General features: G+C 39.8%; 1 protein-coding gene across 1 annotated transcript in view; it reads right to left on the bottom strand.

Moving 5' to 3' along the window:
- Positions 1-15,000, bottom strand: part of LOC138024844 (uncharacterized) — a 75,787-nt gene that overhangs the window by 575 nt on the left and 60,212 nt on the right. Inside the window, exon 10 of the mRNA XM_068872034.1 lies at positions 13,838-14,086. Coding sequence (XP_068728135.1) covers positions 13,838-14,086 — 249 coding nt within the window. The remainder of the gene's footprint in view (positions 1-13,837; positions 14,087-15,000) is intronic.

Raw genomic sequence — 15,000 nt, 5'->3', positions numbered from 1 at the left:
TTTGCTTTCTTTAAGTGCCATACATATTTGCTTAGCTCAGTTTGATTACTGTATTTTTCTGTCTTAAAAGATTGCGTGTGGTTGGCGAACCTCGCCTTAAAGTCCGTGTCCGTGAGCCCTACATAGTGCTCAGTTCCCTCGCTAGATGTGACAGAGGCCTGGTACACAATACCCTTTGCGAGGCACTGGTTGTCGAGTGGGCACTCCCCTTTTTTCCTGCACTTGCATAACCTTTCTCCTTTTGCCACCCGACGCTCGCCACACTTAACAAAAGATCAGAGTTAGTTAGCTGCTGCCGGCTGTGGGAGCGTGGAAGCACCATGCTTTGCAATGAAAAAGTAGTCCACTCTTCTCTGTCTCTGTGTCTCTGTCTCTCTGTCTCTCTGTCTCTCTGTCTCTGTCTCTCTGTCTCTGTCTCTGTCTCTGTCTCTCTGTCTCTGTCTCTCTGTCTCTGTCTCTCTCTCTCTGTCTCTCTCTCTCTCTCTCTCTCTCTCTCTCTCTCTCTCTCTCTCTGTCTCTATATATATATATATATATATATATGTATATATATATCTGACTGAATTTACAAAAAGGTACCTGCTTGTACTTTGACAACATAGCACTTTGAGATGCAGAAAAACTTTCTTGACTTACATAGCTATGATTGCAGCAAGGAACAACCTTTATTTCATAGTTGTAGGCATTTGATTTCTGCAATTAAGCAATGTCATATAGAAATACTGACCAGGACTGACATACTAACATCACACTCAGCCTACCCACCCTCAGTAAGTGACTTTGCTTTGGTCCGACAAGTTTCGGCTAAGAATTAGATTGTAGCATAGGGCCCCTAGAATTTATCTAGCCATGTCTTGACGGAGCCCCCCCCCCCCCCCCCCCTTCCAGGGTTTTAGACCAGCCCAGTAGCTTGAAAATCTACAGAGGTATCTTTTTGAAAATTCGGTTTGTGCCACCCGACGCTCGCCACACTTAACAAAAGATCAGAGTTAGTTAGCTGCTGCCGGCTGTGGGAGCGTGGAAGCACCATGCTTTGCAATGAAAAAGTAGTCCACTCGTCTCTCTCTGTCTCTCTGTCTCTCTGTCTCTCTGTCTCTCTGTCTCTCTGTCTCTCTGTCTCTGTCTCTCTCTCTCTCTCTCTCTCTGTCTCTCTCTCTCTCTCTCTCTCTCTCTCTCTCTCTCTCTCTCTCTCTCTCTCTCTCTCTCTCTCTCTCTCTCTCTCTCTCTCTCTCTCTCTCTCTCTCTCTCTATATATATATATATATATATAACCAAAACTTCTTAGCAGCACGAAGTAAGATATCGCTTTGATGATCCATACGATGTTTTTGAATTTCATATTTAATCAATACATCATCCATCGTCAGTTGACAAATGAGAAATAAACTAAAGTTGAGCAATAAATAGTGTAACAAAGTGAGATATAACATGAATAATTAAGGATGAAGGCGAGAACAGAATAAAAACACCCAACCACGAAACAAAACAGAAAAAACCAAACTGTTTAGGCTAAGAAAAGAAACTAATTAGTATGAAAGGGATAAATTAAGATGTTTGACTTGGGAATTTAGAGATGGCTGCTCCCAAAGGATATGCATGGCTTCTTTGATTTTCAATTGGAAACGTGTGGAAGCAGAGTCGAGGATTTTAAAACAGTCTTCTGAACACCGGGAGCGACAATTTTCAGAACCTCTCAAGTGCTTAAATATGTGGGAATGTTTGTCGGAGGCGAGATGTTCACGGATGCGAGTGGCGAAATGTCTCTTAATTTATCCCTTTCATACTAATTAGTTTCTATATGGAATCTGAATACTATATTCACGCTGCTAAGTCATTTCATTAATCTGCTGCGTTGCCAGCGTGAAAGCATTGATGGTGTAGTGGCTTAGCATGCCCGATTAGTATTCAGGGCGACGTTGGTTCGAGTCCCTCTCAGGGCAAATGCCAATTTTTCTGATGTGTGTTTCGAGAGGTAAAATGCACGGCATGTGTTCCTTTCTCCTGTATATATGTCTATACCTTTCCTTTGCCTCGAAATTTCTAACTTTCATGTGTTCTAAACCCTGTCTGGGGTTTAAGAGGCAAGCATACACACTGAAGTAAAGGAAAGTTGGACCCTAGGGATCCCCAAGCTGCTAAGTCATGTCATTAATCTGCTGCGTTGCCAGCGTGGTGGTCTTGATGGTGTAGTGGCTTAGCATGCCCGACTAGTAATCAGGGAGACGTGGGTTCGAGTCCCGCTCAAGGCAGAAACGAATTTTTCAGATGGGGTGTGTCGAAAGGTAAAATGCACGGCATGTGTTCCTTTCTCCTGTATATAAATACTATATTTTATGCTGGCTAAAGACGGACGAAAACAGTGTGAAGCTTCCCGTTGACAAAGGATGATTGACGTTAAAAGGCCGACTATCGTGAACAGACGGACTCACTTGCCAAGGACAGACTTACGAGGAACTTAAACGGCACGCGACGACAGCATTTAAACGAAAACTAAAGAGCAAACTACTTCTATCTTCTATCTTCTATCTTCTAACTAAAAAAATAAGCTGATACGATCGACATCCGAAGTTAGAACAGACAGAGCTGCCAATTACTAAAACCGCCTAAACTCTACGGTCTATCCAACTACACAAACCTAACATACCTACCAGTATTTTACTACAACTGGCCAGCGATCTCGCATGCACTGAAACCACCATCAACAACTCCACTTTTTATGCATTCACTGGTTTGCGTTGTTCTTGCATAAGTCGTTATGCAAAACATAGAAGGAAAAGTCGTAGCTACTTACAAACGAACGATACCACTTTGGTTATGCTACGTCGACGGTACAATACTAAAAGTACCCTGGGTGTCGAGTCATGTAGCAGCTCTCGTGACGTATAATGTGATTGGCTCGATACCCAAACCCAAAACAAAAGCATGGGACGTAGGGATGTCATGGAATCAAGTGAAACGGACTGCACAAAACCGGGTCCGATGGAAAGCTGCAGTGGAGGCCCTATGCTTCGGACGAAGCGAAGAGGACTAAACTAAACAAACTAAATTACGAGCTGCTATTTTCTCTGCATTGTCATTTTTGGCCTATATTTAGAAGCTCTGATAAGGTTACGGGATGGCTGGAGGACCTTCGCTTAGAACAGAAACGACAGGAGAGCGAAAGAGAGCGACAACGGCAAACCAAAATACCAGTAATAGCTCATTCTTAGTGGAAGACGTTACTCCACAAGTTCTTTCCTTGGGCACTAAACCGGTAACGTTTGTTATTTTTACGAAAGCGTTAATTTAAGTCGATGCCTGCTTTTAAAACGGGGTTTAATCGGTTCTTCCTTTGTTCAGGAATGAAAATCGAATTTCATTGACAACTGGAATAAAATAACAATTATCTGTACTCTTTTGGACATAAAGACAAGGTTGGTTTGTTTGCGAGAGAACAAGTGCTTTTTTAATTCGTTTGCCCAACTGGTTTTCGTTGCGCCTCGAAAGTGACAAGAAAATTTTCCCCTTATGTTATAAACACCAAATCTCACTAGCTTTTCTTTTTAGAAGTTTGTTTAATTAAAGCAACTAGACGTTATTTAAGTGTTGGAGCGATTCTTTTTCCAAGCCAAGCTGCCGTATTTCAATAAAATAGATCAACATGTGAATAGTGTCGTTTTCAGAGATAAAGTGGAATAAAGTACTTCAGTAAAACTCTTCTTTGACCTTGAACTTAAAACTTTTTTTTTCCTTTTTTTTTTTAATGGCTTTTAATTTTAGTGTGATTCCTATTCGCTGGCTATTAACAGTTGACTCTGAAATGGTTTTTTCCCTCTTACATTCGCTGGGTGAGGGTGTGCTTGTTTTCTGAAAAAAAAAAACTGGATATCGAACTCATCGCTTTCGTGATTCATGCGATATCGGTTTTTAGCGTAAAATTTACCGTGGAAATCACTAGTTAGACAATGAACTTTTTCTATAGAAGAAAGCATTTGGTTATTAAAGCACCAACCGGAAACATCAAAACGAGGACAATTCGAAATCTTTTATTTTCACTAACCCCACAAGCAGTAAGATTAAATAACCAGGGAGCCCCGCGTTTAGGCTTGGCTAAATCTATATATTACACTGTAACCACTGGTACAGCCCTGAATGTGTTACCTCCTGTATTAATTAGTTCTAAGAAATTGAAATGGAAAGCCGAGTTGATTAGAACAGAGACCACTAAACTGATTTCTACAACTTCCCGCACCCTAGAAACGACCCATTGCATGATGATACATAACAGACAAAGGACACACTGGCCGACTTAGTTACAACAATAATTGACCGACTTACCAATAACACACATACAGACCCTACCAGACGTATATCGAAAACCATAGGGTTTACTGATAGTTTTCACAGCCAATTACATCTACTGTTTACTGACAGTTTTCACAGCCAATTACATCTATGGGTTACTGACAGTATTGACAAATAACATCACGACTTCTTTGTCCAATGACATCAACGAACTGGGGCCGGTTGCTCGAAGCCAGGTTAGCGCTAATCGTTGGTTAAGAGGTATCAAAACCTTTATGTTTCCATGGTATTAAACGCTGGTTAGCGCTAACCACACTTTGAACAACGCGGGCCAGGTTGGTCCAAACATGTTTAGTGCTAACCAGCACTAAACATGTTAGCGCAAACCAACGGTTAGCGCAAACCAGGCTTCGAGCTACAACAACTTTTACAACTTTTATTGATCCGTTATACTTTGAAAAAACATAATGTACATGAAGTACGATTTTAAAGCTAAAAGAAGTGAAGAAAGAATTTTTAAAAAGGCTACCGGTCCCAGAGTGTTTGTATCATCGGTCAAATCCCGTTGAATCCATGTTTAGTTACCTAGGTTAAATTGGTGATCATGATCCTCATTTTCCCAAGGGTGAATGTGCTCTCTACCTAGTTTAACTGATCAGCTATTACCCCCTAAAAGGATCGAAAAAACTTACACCTACACCCTCCCTCAAGCTCGGCCTTACGCATCTCAACACATCTTCATATGTTTCGTATTATCTTATCGGTCTCTGTATTCATACGCTTATCCATTCAGCCTCATCATTACAACATAGTAAGGGGACAAAGAACTGTACTATGCACTTACCGGCATTCAAACTCGTACCCTGCAGATCTCTAGTCCTGTGTCTTCACTACTACTTTATAACGACGAACATATTCAGCCCAACACAGTTCTTTCCATTATTTACTTTAGTGTAAGTCAATTGGTATCCATGTATAATAGCCAAAAATAATCTTAACCTGCCCCTTTTTATCTCTAGGCTCCAAAGAAAGTTACTTCAATTCCTCCGAGTGCGTATTCAACCTAGAAGAAATGATAATCATGCACCAATTTAACCTCGGTAAAAACGGATTAAACTTGAGAACGGATTTTTCCAGCAACATTTATACCATCAACTGACGTAACATATAAGTAGATTTAGCCAAGCCTAAAACGGGAGCTCCCTGGTTATTTATTCTTACTGTCTGTAGGGTTAATAAAAATAAAAGGTTTCGAAAAGTCCGCGTTTTGATGTTTCCGGTTGGTGCTTTAATAATTAAATAATTTCTTTGCTTTCTTCTATAGAAAAATTCATTGTCTAACTAGTGAATTCCAAAGTAAATTTTACGCTAAAAACCGATATCGCATGAATCACGAAAGCGATGAGTTCGATATTGGTTTTTCGAGTGAAATTTACTTTTGAATTCACCAGTTTCGCAATGAATTTTTCTTGAACCGCATGAGGTTTGAAAGAAAACCTTATCTCGTACCCAGACCTCCCACGGTCATACGGAAGGGAGATCTTGTAAAGTTCGATTTCGAGCACGCTCAATGCCAGCGAGGCCCGAAATGTGGGCTTTTCTATCACTGCGCATGTTCGTACTATCTGTTGTAATTTTGGGTGACATTGCGGAATAACCATGGATTTCGAGAGTATTTTAGAAGAGATTCTTTGGGTAGAGGACAAGGAAACCTTAAACTTAAGCCGACACAGAAATAAGCGCTACAAGCGATTGTTTTTGAACGGTCGAGATTGTTTAATTGTCGGGGGAACTGCAGGATCACTAAGACGAACGCTTAGGCTTAAATTAATCAATAAACGAGTGCTATTTTCTTCACACAATCTCGTGAAAAGTGTAGTTAACCAAACCGTTAATTAAAAGCAAAAATATTAAAGAGGGTTCAGACCTAATCACTGCAATGAGCGCTATTTTCTTGACACCATCTCGTGAAAAATGTAGTTAATATAACTGTAAAATTCACAATTGATCACTACTTAATTCGCGAGTCACGCTTTAAGAACGAGAAATACTGTTTTGAATAAATTTCATACTTCAACTTGACTTTATTAGTTTCTGCGTATCGCGTAGCAAGCTACGCATAACTTTATTCGAGCGGCAGGGTACGTGGGGACTTCGTCGGTACCATCTACACAAACGTCGCAAATTTTTAAAAGGATTTTCCTCAAAGCTTTTCCGGCGTTGGGAAAAATAAACAAAACTTTCCTCCGCACAACTGGTATTTATTCAAAACAGCACATGAGCTCGCAAAAACCAAACCTTCAATAAGTGCCCCGGGAAATAAGCCAATCGGAGCGTAGATTGCATTGCGGCAACCTTCTTTTAGTGGCCAATGATAAATGGTGTACTGTCGAACTTTACCAGATCTCACAATTCACTCACAGTGACAGAGTGAGATCTGGGTACGAGATTAAAGAAAACCAGCACACCCTCAGCGAGCGAATGAAAAAGGAAAAAAGCCATTTCAGAGTCAACTGTCAATTACAAGCGAATAGAAATCACGCAAAAATTAGATGCCATTAAAAAATAAATAAATAAATAAATAAAACATACTTTGTCAGTTCAAGGTCAAAGAAGAGTTTTACTGAAGTTCTTTAGTCCACTTTTTCTCTGAAAACGAAATCATTCACATTTTGATGTATTTCATTGAAACACCCCAGCTTGGCTTGGAAAAAGAATCTTCAAAATATAGCAACGCAACCAAGAAAGGACGAAGTTCAAACAAGATCCGCTCCAACACGTAAATAACGTTTAGGTGCTTTGAACAAACTTCTGAAAATACAAATGAATGAAGGGGGTAGTTTCTAAAGAAACTGTGGTGTTGCGTCGGTTGGGAAGTAGTATACAAAAATTTGTTTTTATCAACGGAGGTGATAATGTAAATTGGTCACCGTACAGAGATTATAAAAGCCGACGTTTCGAGCGTTAGCCCTTCGTCAGAGCGAATCGAGGAATTATGGGTTACGTGTAGTTTTTATAGTAGAGTAGGAGCTACGCTATTGGTGGTTACATGGCAACGTGAGAAAATAGGAATATCTTAGTTAAATGAAAAGCGTTCGTTAATACCATGAGGATTAAGGATGCCGATTTTGCGACTTTCCGTTGTACCTAGATGTAGGAAAAGGCCGCAGATAGCCATGTGTTTGTTAGAGTGGTTAGGAAGATTAAAATGACAAGCGACTGGCTTAGATGCATCTTTGTCATTCTTCTCAACATCGCGAAGGTGTTCGCGGAATTGGACGCGTAGTCGTCTACCTGTCTCGCTAATGCCACTTTTCATCCTCATAACCACGCAGTCAAAAGCATCATACTTAATAATTTTCAATTACTACAAAATGATACCGAGACTGGTAGACTCTTTTCTCAACCTCCACTTATTTCATTCAAACGCGACAAAAACGTAGGCAACTTTTTAGTTAGAAGCGCGCTCAAAACTAACAAGCAACCCGACACTTTGTAATGTGCGCGCTCACGATGCAAAACTTGTCTTTCCATTCTTGACACTAGCAAGATATCGGGACCTAAGCGATCTGTTAAGATCACCGATCGTTTCACATGTACCTCCGCAAATGTCATTTATTGCATAAATCTGTACGTTATGCAACTAAACCCTCCCCGAGGGTACACTGGGTTGCCTGTGGTTCGTGCACAGTTCCAGACAATTTGTTTCAAGTTGGGGGGTCATTAAGACCATTTAAGGGGTCACCCAGAAGTCATACCAGCAGACGGCCCTTTGGCTTACAGGTCCTCACACGTTCGCACGACGAAACAGATCCTTTTCTGAGGTTAAAAGCGTGGCTACCAGCCTATTAATTTATCATTTGTCAGAAAGAAGAAATTCCTGTCCTCTTTAGAAAAAAATTGACACCCATTGCGTACGTGTGGTAGTGAAGTAACACAGCAATTTATTCCATATAAAATGTCAACTGAGCTGTGTGTTGTCTTCCAGAAGATTCAAGTTGTCCTTGTGTAATATGTAGCTCTAACAGTGCACGATATTATATTGGTATTGTCTATCACTGTAGTGCCATGGTAGAAGTCTTGGGTAAATAGCCTGAGAAGACATGTGATTATTAGCAAAGTATTGAACCCAGAAAGATTGAAGAAAATAAATGGGAACTGAGAAACATTGGCTTCTGGGCTGACATGTTGATCATTTTCAAGTTCCCTCAAACCTTCTTTCCACCACAAGTTTAAGTGTGCTCTCTCAGCATCTGACAGATTTGTAATACTAAAGTCTACCAAAGTTCCCTGCCCGGCGGGGTTAGTATCTGGATGGGTGACCTCAAACATATGCCCCTTCGTAAAACAGAATTGGACACAGTTTTTAGAAAGAGCAGAAGGAAGTTTCCAGGACAGTCGCTCGCGAATAACATATTTATGACATGAAAACAACATTAATTACGATCAAAGACAAACATTGAACTTTTGGTTGCACAAATAAATCGCAAATTCGAAAGGGACATCGCCGGAATTCAGCGGGCGCCGTGATTTAGTTACCGCGGCATGTTTACTCGCCAAACAGTGAAGCATCTGTGTCAAATGATGGCAAGATACCAGGTTTTCGAAAGTGTTCTTTTCTGTCAAGTGGTACAAAGTTTGACAATAAATGAGCGAAGTCAAAACAAAGATCACAATCGCCCAAACTCTTGAGGTTGACCCCGGGGTTGGCCATTGTTTCTGCTAAGTCAAAAAATTAATCTCCAAGACAAGGTTATTTATCACCAGGTAATTGCATCATTTTTGAAAAAGCAGCTACTGTATTATTCATCGGCGTCACAATTTTTTGCTGATTTTGGGGCACATTTTGTTGAAACTCAAGCACGCTTCCAACAGACTAGTTTATTTTCGTGAACCTTTCCTGCTTACAAAGCAATACTAAAAGTATCCTCCCGCATCACTTTTTAACCTTAACCTCAAAAATTCAATACACAAAATGATGTTATAATTCACAAAGGCAGAAAATATCACAGAATTCTTTTCCAGCGAAACATTTAATTGAAACAAACAACGTAAGATACACTAAAACGCTGTTCGCGTTGCAATGACTTTCGACGCCATTGCTGGTTAACGAGAATAACAAACTCACGAGGCAGAATATTTATATTTAATTAAGTTAGCACGACAGAAAGACGCTAACCTCATTTTGACACGAAAATGCTTTACTATTGCCATAAAAACTATCCAGTTAAGCTCGCATATTATAAAACATGATGAATTCATAAAGGCCACCTTTTCCAGCGAACAATTTTTTGAAACAAACAACATATTTGCTATTACAGGAAAAAACCCCTTCCTATTTCATATAAGTGTGTGAAGAGAAAATATTCAGTCGAGTCAAATATGCGCAATATTACAACAAACTAACATTTCAGGATCAAACCGTTTCCATCAATAACCTTTTCCTTGAATAATGAAGCACAAAATAGACGACAAGCTTTCTTCAAATCATTCTTGGCTGTCATATTTCCAATTATTTTTTTACCTGAAGACTGTGCAGAGTTGATCACAGATCCACTTAAGGTGTTCGATTCGTTCTCTGTCTTTGTTGAACCCATAAGTACCAGAGAATATTCCATTTGGTTTCAGTGTTCTACATAACAGCACACTTGGTAAAATATTATTTTAGAAATACAGCTCACTTTGGTTTCGGCTCGACGGGCGATAGATTGTTGTCGAAGTCCATTACTCGTCGCTTTTGAGATTCCAGGTGTTGGTTTTTCACCACCTGCCTAGTTTATCCAACTGACTTCCATTATTGAGCTCCATAAGGGTATATTTCGTTTAAGGATCTACTAAAACGCCATTCGAGTTACATGACGACTAGGTGACCGATTCAGCGAACACCTTCGCGATGTTGAGAAGACTGACAAGGATGCATCTAAGCCAGTCGCTCGTCATTTAATCTCCTTAACCACTCCAAAAGACACATGGCTAACTGCGGCCTTTCCCTACAATAGGTACAACGGAAAGCCGCAAGAATCTGGAACAATTTGGAATTTGGAAGTTCATCTTCCAAATCGGCACCCTTAATCCTCACTGTATTAACGAACGCTTTTCATTTAACTAATATATTCCAATTTTTTTCACGTTGCCATGTTACCACCAATAGCGTAGCTCCTACTCTACTATAAAAACTACACGTAACCCATAATCCCTCAATTCGCTCTGACGAAGGGCTAACGCTCGAAACGTCAGCTTTTAGAATCTCTGTACGGTGGCAAATTTACATTATCAACTCCGTTGATAAAACCATTTCTGAAAACACAAGCTAGTGAGATTTCCCCCAAATTTTACGAGAACTCATCGCGATTTCGTGTTTACAACATAAGGGCAAAATTTTCTTGTCACTGTCGAGGCACAACGAAAACCAGTTGTGCAAACGGATTAAAAAGCAGTTGCATTTTAGAGCGAACAAACAAACAAATCAACTCTTTCTTTACGTCCAAAACAGAACAGATAGTTGTTATTTAAGTCCAGTTGACAATAAAAAATTGATTTTCATTCCTGAACAAAGGAAGAACCGATTAAACCACCTTTTTAAAATACGCATCCACTTTAAAGAACAAATCCCGTAAAAATAACAAACGTTTACTGCCCAAAGAAAGAATTTGCGGAGCGACGTCTTCCACTATGTATGAGCTATCACTCGTATTCTGTTTTATCGTTGTCGCTCTCGTTCGCTCTCCTGTCGTTTCTTTTCTTGACATAGGTCCTCCAGGAATCATGTAACCTTGTCATAGCTACGCAGACTGCAGACTGTGCAGACCGTACAGACCAGGGGTAAAATATGGTGTTACCCTCACTATTAATGACAGCTAACCGTAAACAGGCTAACCTGAGTGTCATTTAGGCTTAATTCAGGCCAACCGATTTTCATTTTACAGGCGGTCTGCACAGTCTGCAGTCTGCGTTTTTAAATGTCCCTCTACGGATATGCCAAAAATTGCAATGCAGAGAAACAAAGCAGCTCTAAGCAAATAAAAAATAAACACTCAACTTTAGGTTTGTATACGTATCCCTCCAATGCTTGACTTGGATAACTGTGTAGCTACCAGTGGGGACCACAGATATCATGATACGTCAAACCGGATTGAAACCAGCGAAAAATGCAGAAAGAAAACATCTTTCAAACCGTTTTCCACATGAACACAAAATGTTTTGACTTTGTAAAAATTAAAGTATGGTCATGTAGCCGCGTCGGGCCACAGAAATCGCGCAAAAAAAAAAACAAAAAATGAAGCCTTGCTTATGTTTAGGTGAGTTAAAATGGGTTGAGCCTGCAATCCAATTGAAAACAAGTACCTGATCAGTGGTCAACTTGAAGAAAACAGCTGACCTCGGTGAGCTCTAAGCTTAAGCCCGCGATATGGTACGTGATCTTGGTCAGCGGATACATTGTTTTGACAGGTGTCAATTGATCAAATCATGGATGTCCAAAATGCTGTAAACTAGCATGATACCGGTACGGACGGTCGATGACGTCATGGCTATAGAACCAAGATTTCGCGCATGGATGGGTTACCATAGTTTCTTAACGATGGTGCTCCGCACGCACGCGGGGAGCTCTGCTATCACTCTAGTCTGAAGTTGAGTTCCCATGAGGTTGTCGAAACGTCAGCTAATGTCATCGTAAACAGTCTTTGTCAGGAATAAACTCACCCGGACGATTATATTTCACAAGAAGCACATGACCTACAAAGCTGGAGATTTTATAACATCAATTTAATGCCCAAATATGGACAAAAATATGATCGAAGCTGCACGAGCGGCAAAATGCACGAGCTGGGTTACATCCAAGTAAGGAAATTTTAAATTCGAAAAAGCCCCAGCTCTGAACCATAGTTAAACGCTTCAAGGTCATGAGTTTGTGATTTCAGTTAATTATATTATCTTAGAATAATGTTTTTCAGTGATTCAGTTGAGATACTTATGAAAAAAATAAAACATAACCAATTTTTTTTTTATTATGAACCACTGAAAGACTGCAGAAGGATGGTTCTGTCTTTTTATTTCATTTTATTTTTCTGCTAGCCGTACGAGACATGACTTTAATAAAATGAGGTTAGTATTATGAATTGAACAACTTTTTCGTTTTGTTTGTCAAGGATAAGTGTGAAGTAGCTGGCATGGTAAATTATTTCTTTTTCTTGTGCTTCTGTTGATCGCGCTTTACGTTACTAGGCGAGTTACGCTGCACTTTTAATTTTTAAGAGTGTGGGTGAAATATGAAAGGGGTCATCTAAATTAAGCTGATCTGTACTTAATAATAATAATAATCATCATCATCATCATCATCATCATCATCATCATCATCATCATCAACATCATCATATTCATAATAATCATAATAATGTGCTGTCATCTTGTCCAATTTGAAGTATTAGGTGGTCTGAGGAGGCTCTGTCATCTCCGCAGTTAAAGCGTACGTCTCTTTGTAAAAGTTGAATTCTATTTTGGATGGAGAACAAATAAGCGACACAGGAGTACGAATTGAAAGGCAGAACAAATTTGTCTTAAGGAACCGTTCACGATCTCTCTGAGATTCAATATTTAGCTAAAGCGCTTCCAGTTTCATCGGCGTGTTGCAGTAAGTCCCCTTAACGTAATGGGTTGCCTTCATACACCATAACTCTCTTTGACATTTCACCGCCAGGTCGACCGGAGAGAATAGAACAAACCACAACACGGGGCTCTTCCCTACTCTTTCCGAATAGCATGTTGGTGCTTTATCGTCCTAAGACGCTTGTTCTTTGATGGGTTCGAAAATCGGGTCTATGTTTGAAGTCTTTATCCGACGGGCCTTCAAAGTCTAACTATTTGCAAATGAAATTATAGTAACACAACATCTTCTCCTGAGTTATTTAAAGGGAAAGTACGGTCTAGAAAATTTTTCTCTAAATTACTAAAACGTTTCCCCAGGAATTCGAAAATAATTGCCGTTTTGTCCAGTTCCCTCTAAAAAATGTGACAAGAGCACTTTAAAAGTGCCTCTTTCGTGATTTGGAAAGCGCCATCTTCGATATGAAGTGTTATGACGTAGCAATAGTCAACAAACGTGTTGGACCTTACCAAGTTGTTCGTTCCCCGATCACTTTCTTAATGTTGTGTGACCTTTCTTTTCCAAGAAGTTCAAATGTAAGATGAGCTATGTAAGCGGTCTTGTGGTTCAATAGCTAGTAGGCCAAGTAGGCCATAAGAGCAACAGAAACTGAAGTCACTTAATACCTGTAGATTCTCTCTGGTCAATCAAAATAGGCGGCAAAAATCAGCCAGAGCAATTGTAAACGAGACAAAAACCTTGAAAAGTATCGGTTTCAATCAACGAATAAATCTCTCACTCCTTTCTACTATCTCTCTATCTCTATCTTGTTTGTCTTCCCTATCAACCACTCCTCTCTAGGTCATTTCCGTAGAAGGCCTCATCCCAGTCAGACAAAAAGTGACAAAACGCACACTTTAAAGTACAATTTAGATCAATTACACTTAAAAATCGGAAAAAGTAAAGGCTAACCTGATATTATAGATGGGATTGAATCCATTATCGCCACTGTCATAATCATACGTAAGAGCATCACAGTCCTGTTCATTAAAAGTCCCTTTCTTGTCTATGCTTTCAACTCTGTCACTGGCCACAATTTCATACATAGGGATCTCATTCTTCTGTCGGTCAGAGTGATTGTAATCTTTAACCTCTGTGTAGAGTCCGTTTTCATCTGTTAAGCACTCTTCATTTGTTATAATGATGCCATTGTATAGCCCACTGCAAGTACATTAATTACGAGGGTGTTTCATGAGATAATTCCACCTTTCATCATAATTTTGCATGCCTATAGCCAATAGACTTTTTTGCAGATACGGAAGCCATTTTGATTTCTATTGTTTCAAAAGACATTATGGGATGCTCAAGGGGCAATTTAATGTGTATTTGTCCCCTGCACATCCCATAATAGCTATTCGAAACAATAGAAATCAAAATGGCCGCCGTATCGGTAATAAGGCCCATTTTTCATCGTAATTTGGTATGCCTATAGCGTTTTCTTAGATATTGCTCGCACAAAACAACATGCACCAAGATTTACACAAATGTGTCTAGTCCCCGACAGCGTTAGAATAGTGTTTATTATTAAGCCAAGTTTTGAGCGAAAATCAACAATACACCAAATCGACTCACTCAATTTTGTACCCAATTCAAACCCTTTGGGAATCAAACGTTTAGTTCTAGATATTTCCATACAATTAATATAATTAGAGATCTTGGTGTATTACCTATGTTCTGCTTTATGATTGGCAAAGCTACCTCAGGGGGCAGATAAACGGTACTTTTCAACTCAGGGACTGCCATGGGAAGTTCTTTTGTTCTTTTTGTGTATCCATGGGAATAACCCTAGGGTACTTTCTGTCTAGGGAAAGCGGTTGCACACAAAAACTTCCTTGCCCGTGGGCAAACGCTGTTTATCATTGTTGCTAATCAAGGCTCCGCTCGTGCGCACATGATGCAACTCGGGCCACAAATAAACAATATGCCCTCAAAAGGTCATAACATTGTCCTAACAACGAAAAAGATCCAGTTTCATTTATTTGAGCTCTAACATTCAGCCGTACCGTCTAACTCTTTTTTACTAACACGAGCGCCGGCCTTAAACATTATACTTACGTTAGAAATAGGTGGTTTGC

Source organism: Montipora capricornis, chromosome 11, assembly GCF_036669925.1.
Source record: "Montipora capricornis isolate CH-2021 chromosome 11, ASM3666992v2, whole genome shotgun sequence".
Classification (NCBI taxonomy): domain Eukaryota; kingdom Metazoa; phylum Cnidaria; class Anthozoa; order Scleractinia; family Acroporidae; genus Montipora; species Montipora capricornis.
The sequence above is the reverse complement of the archived record's forward strand: the minus strand, read 5'-3'. Positions and strand labels throughout refer to the sequence as shown.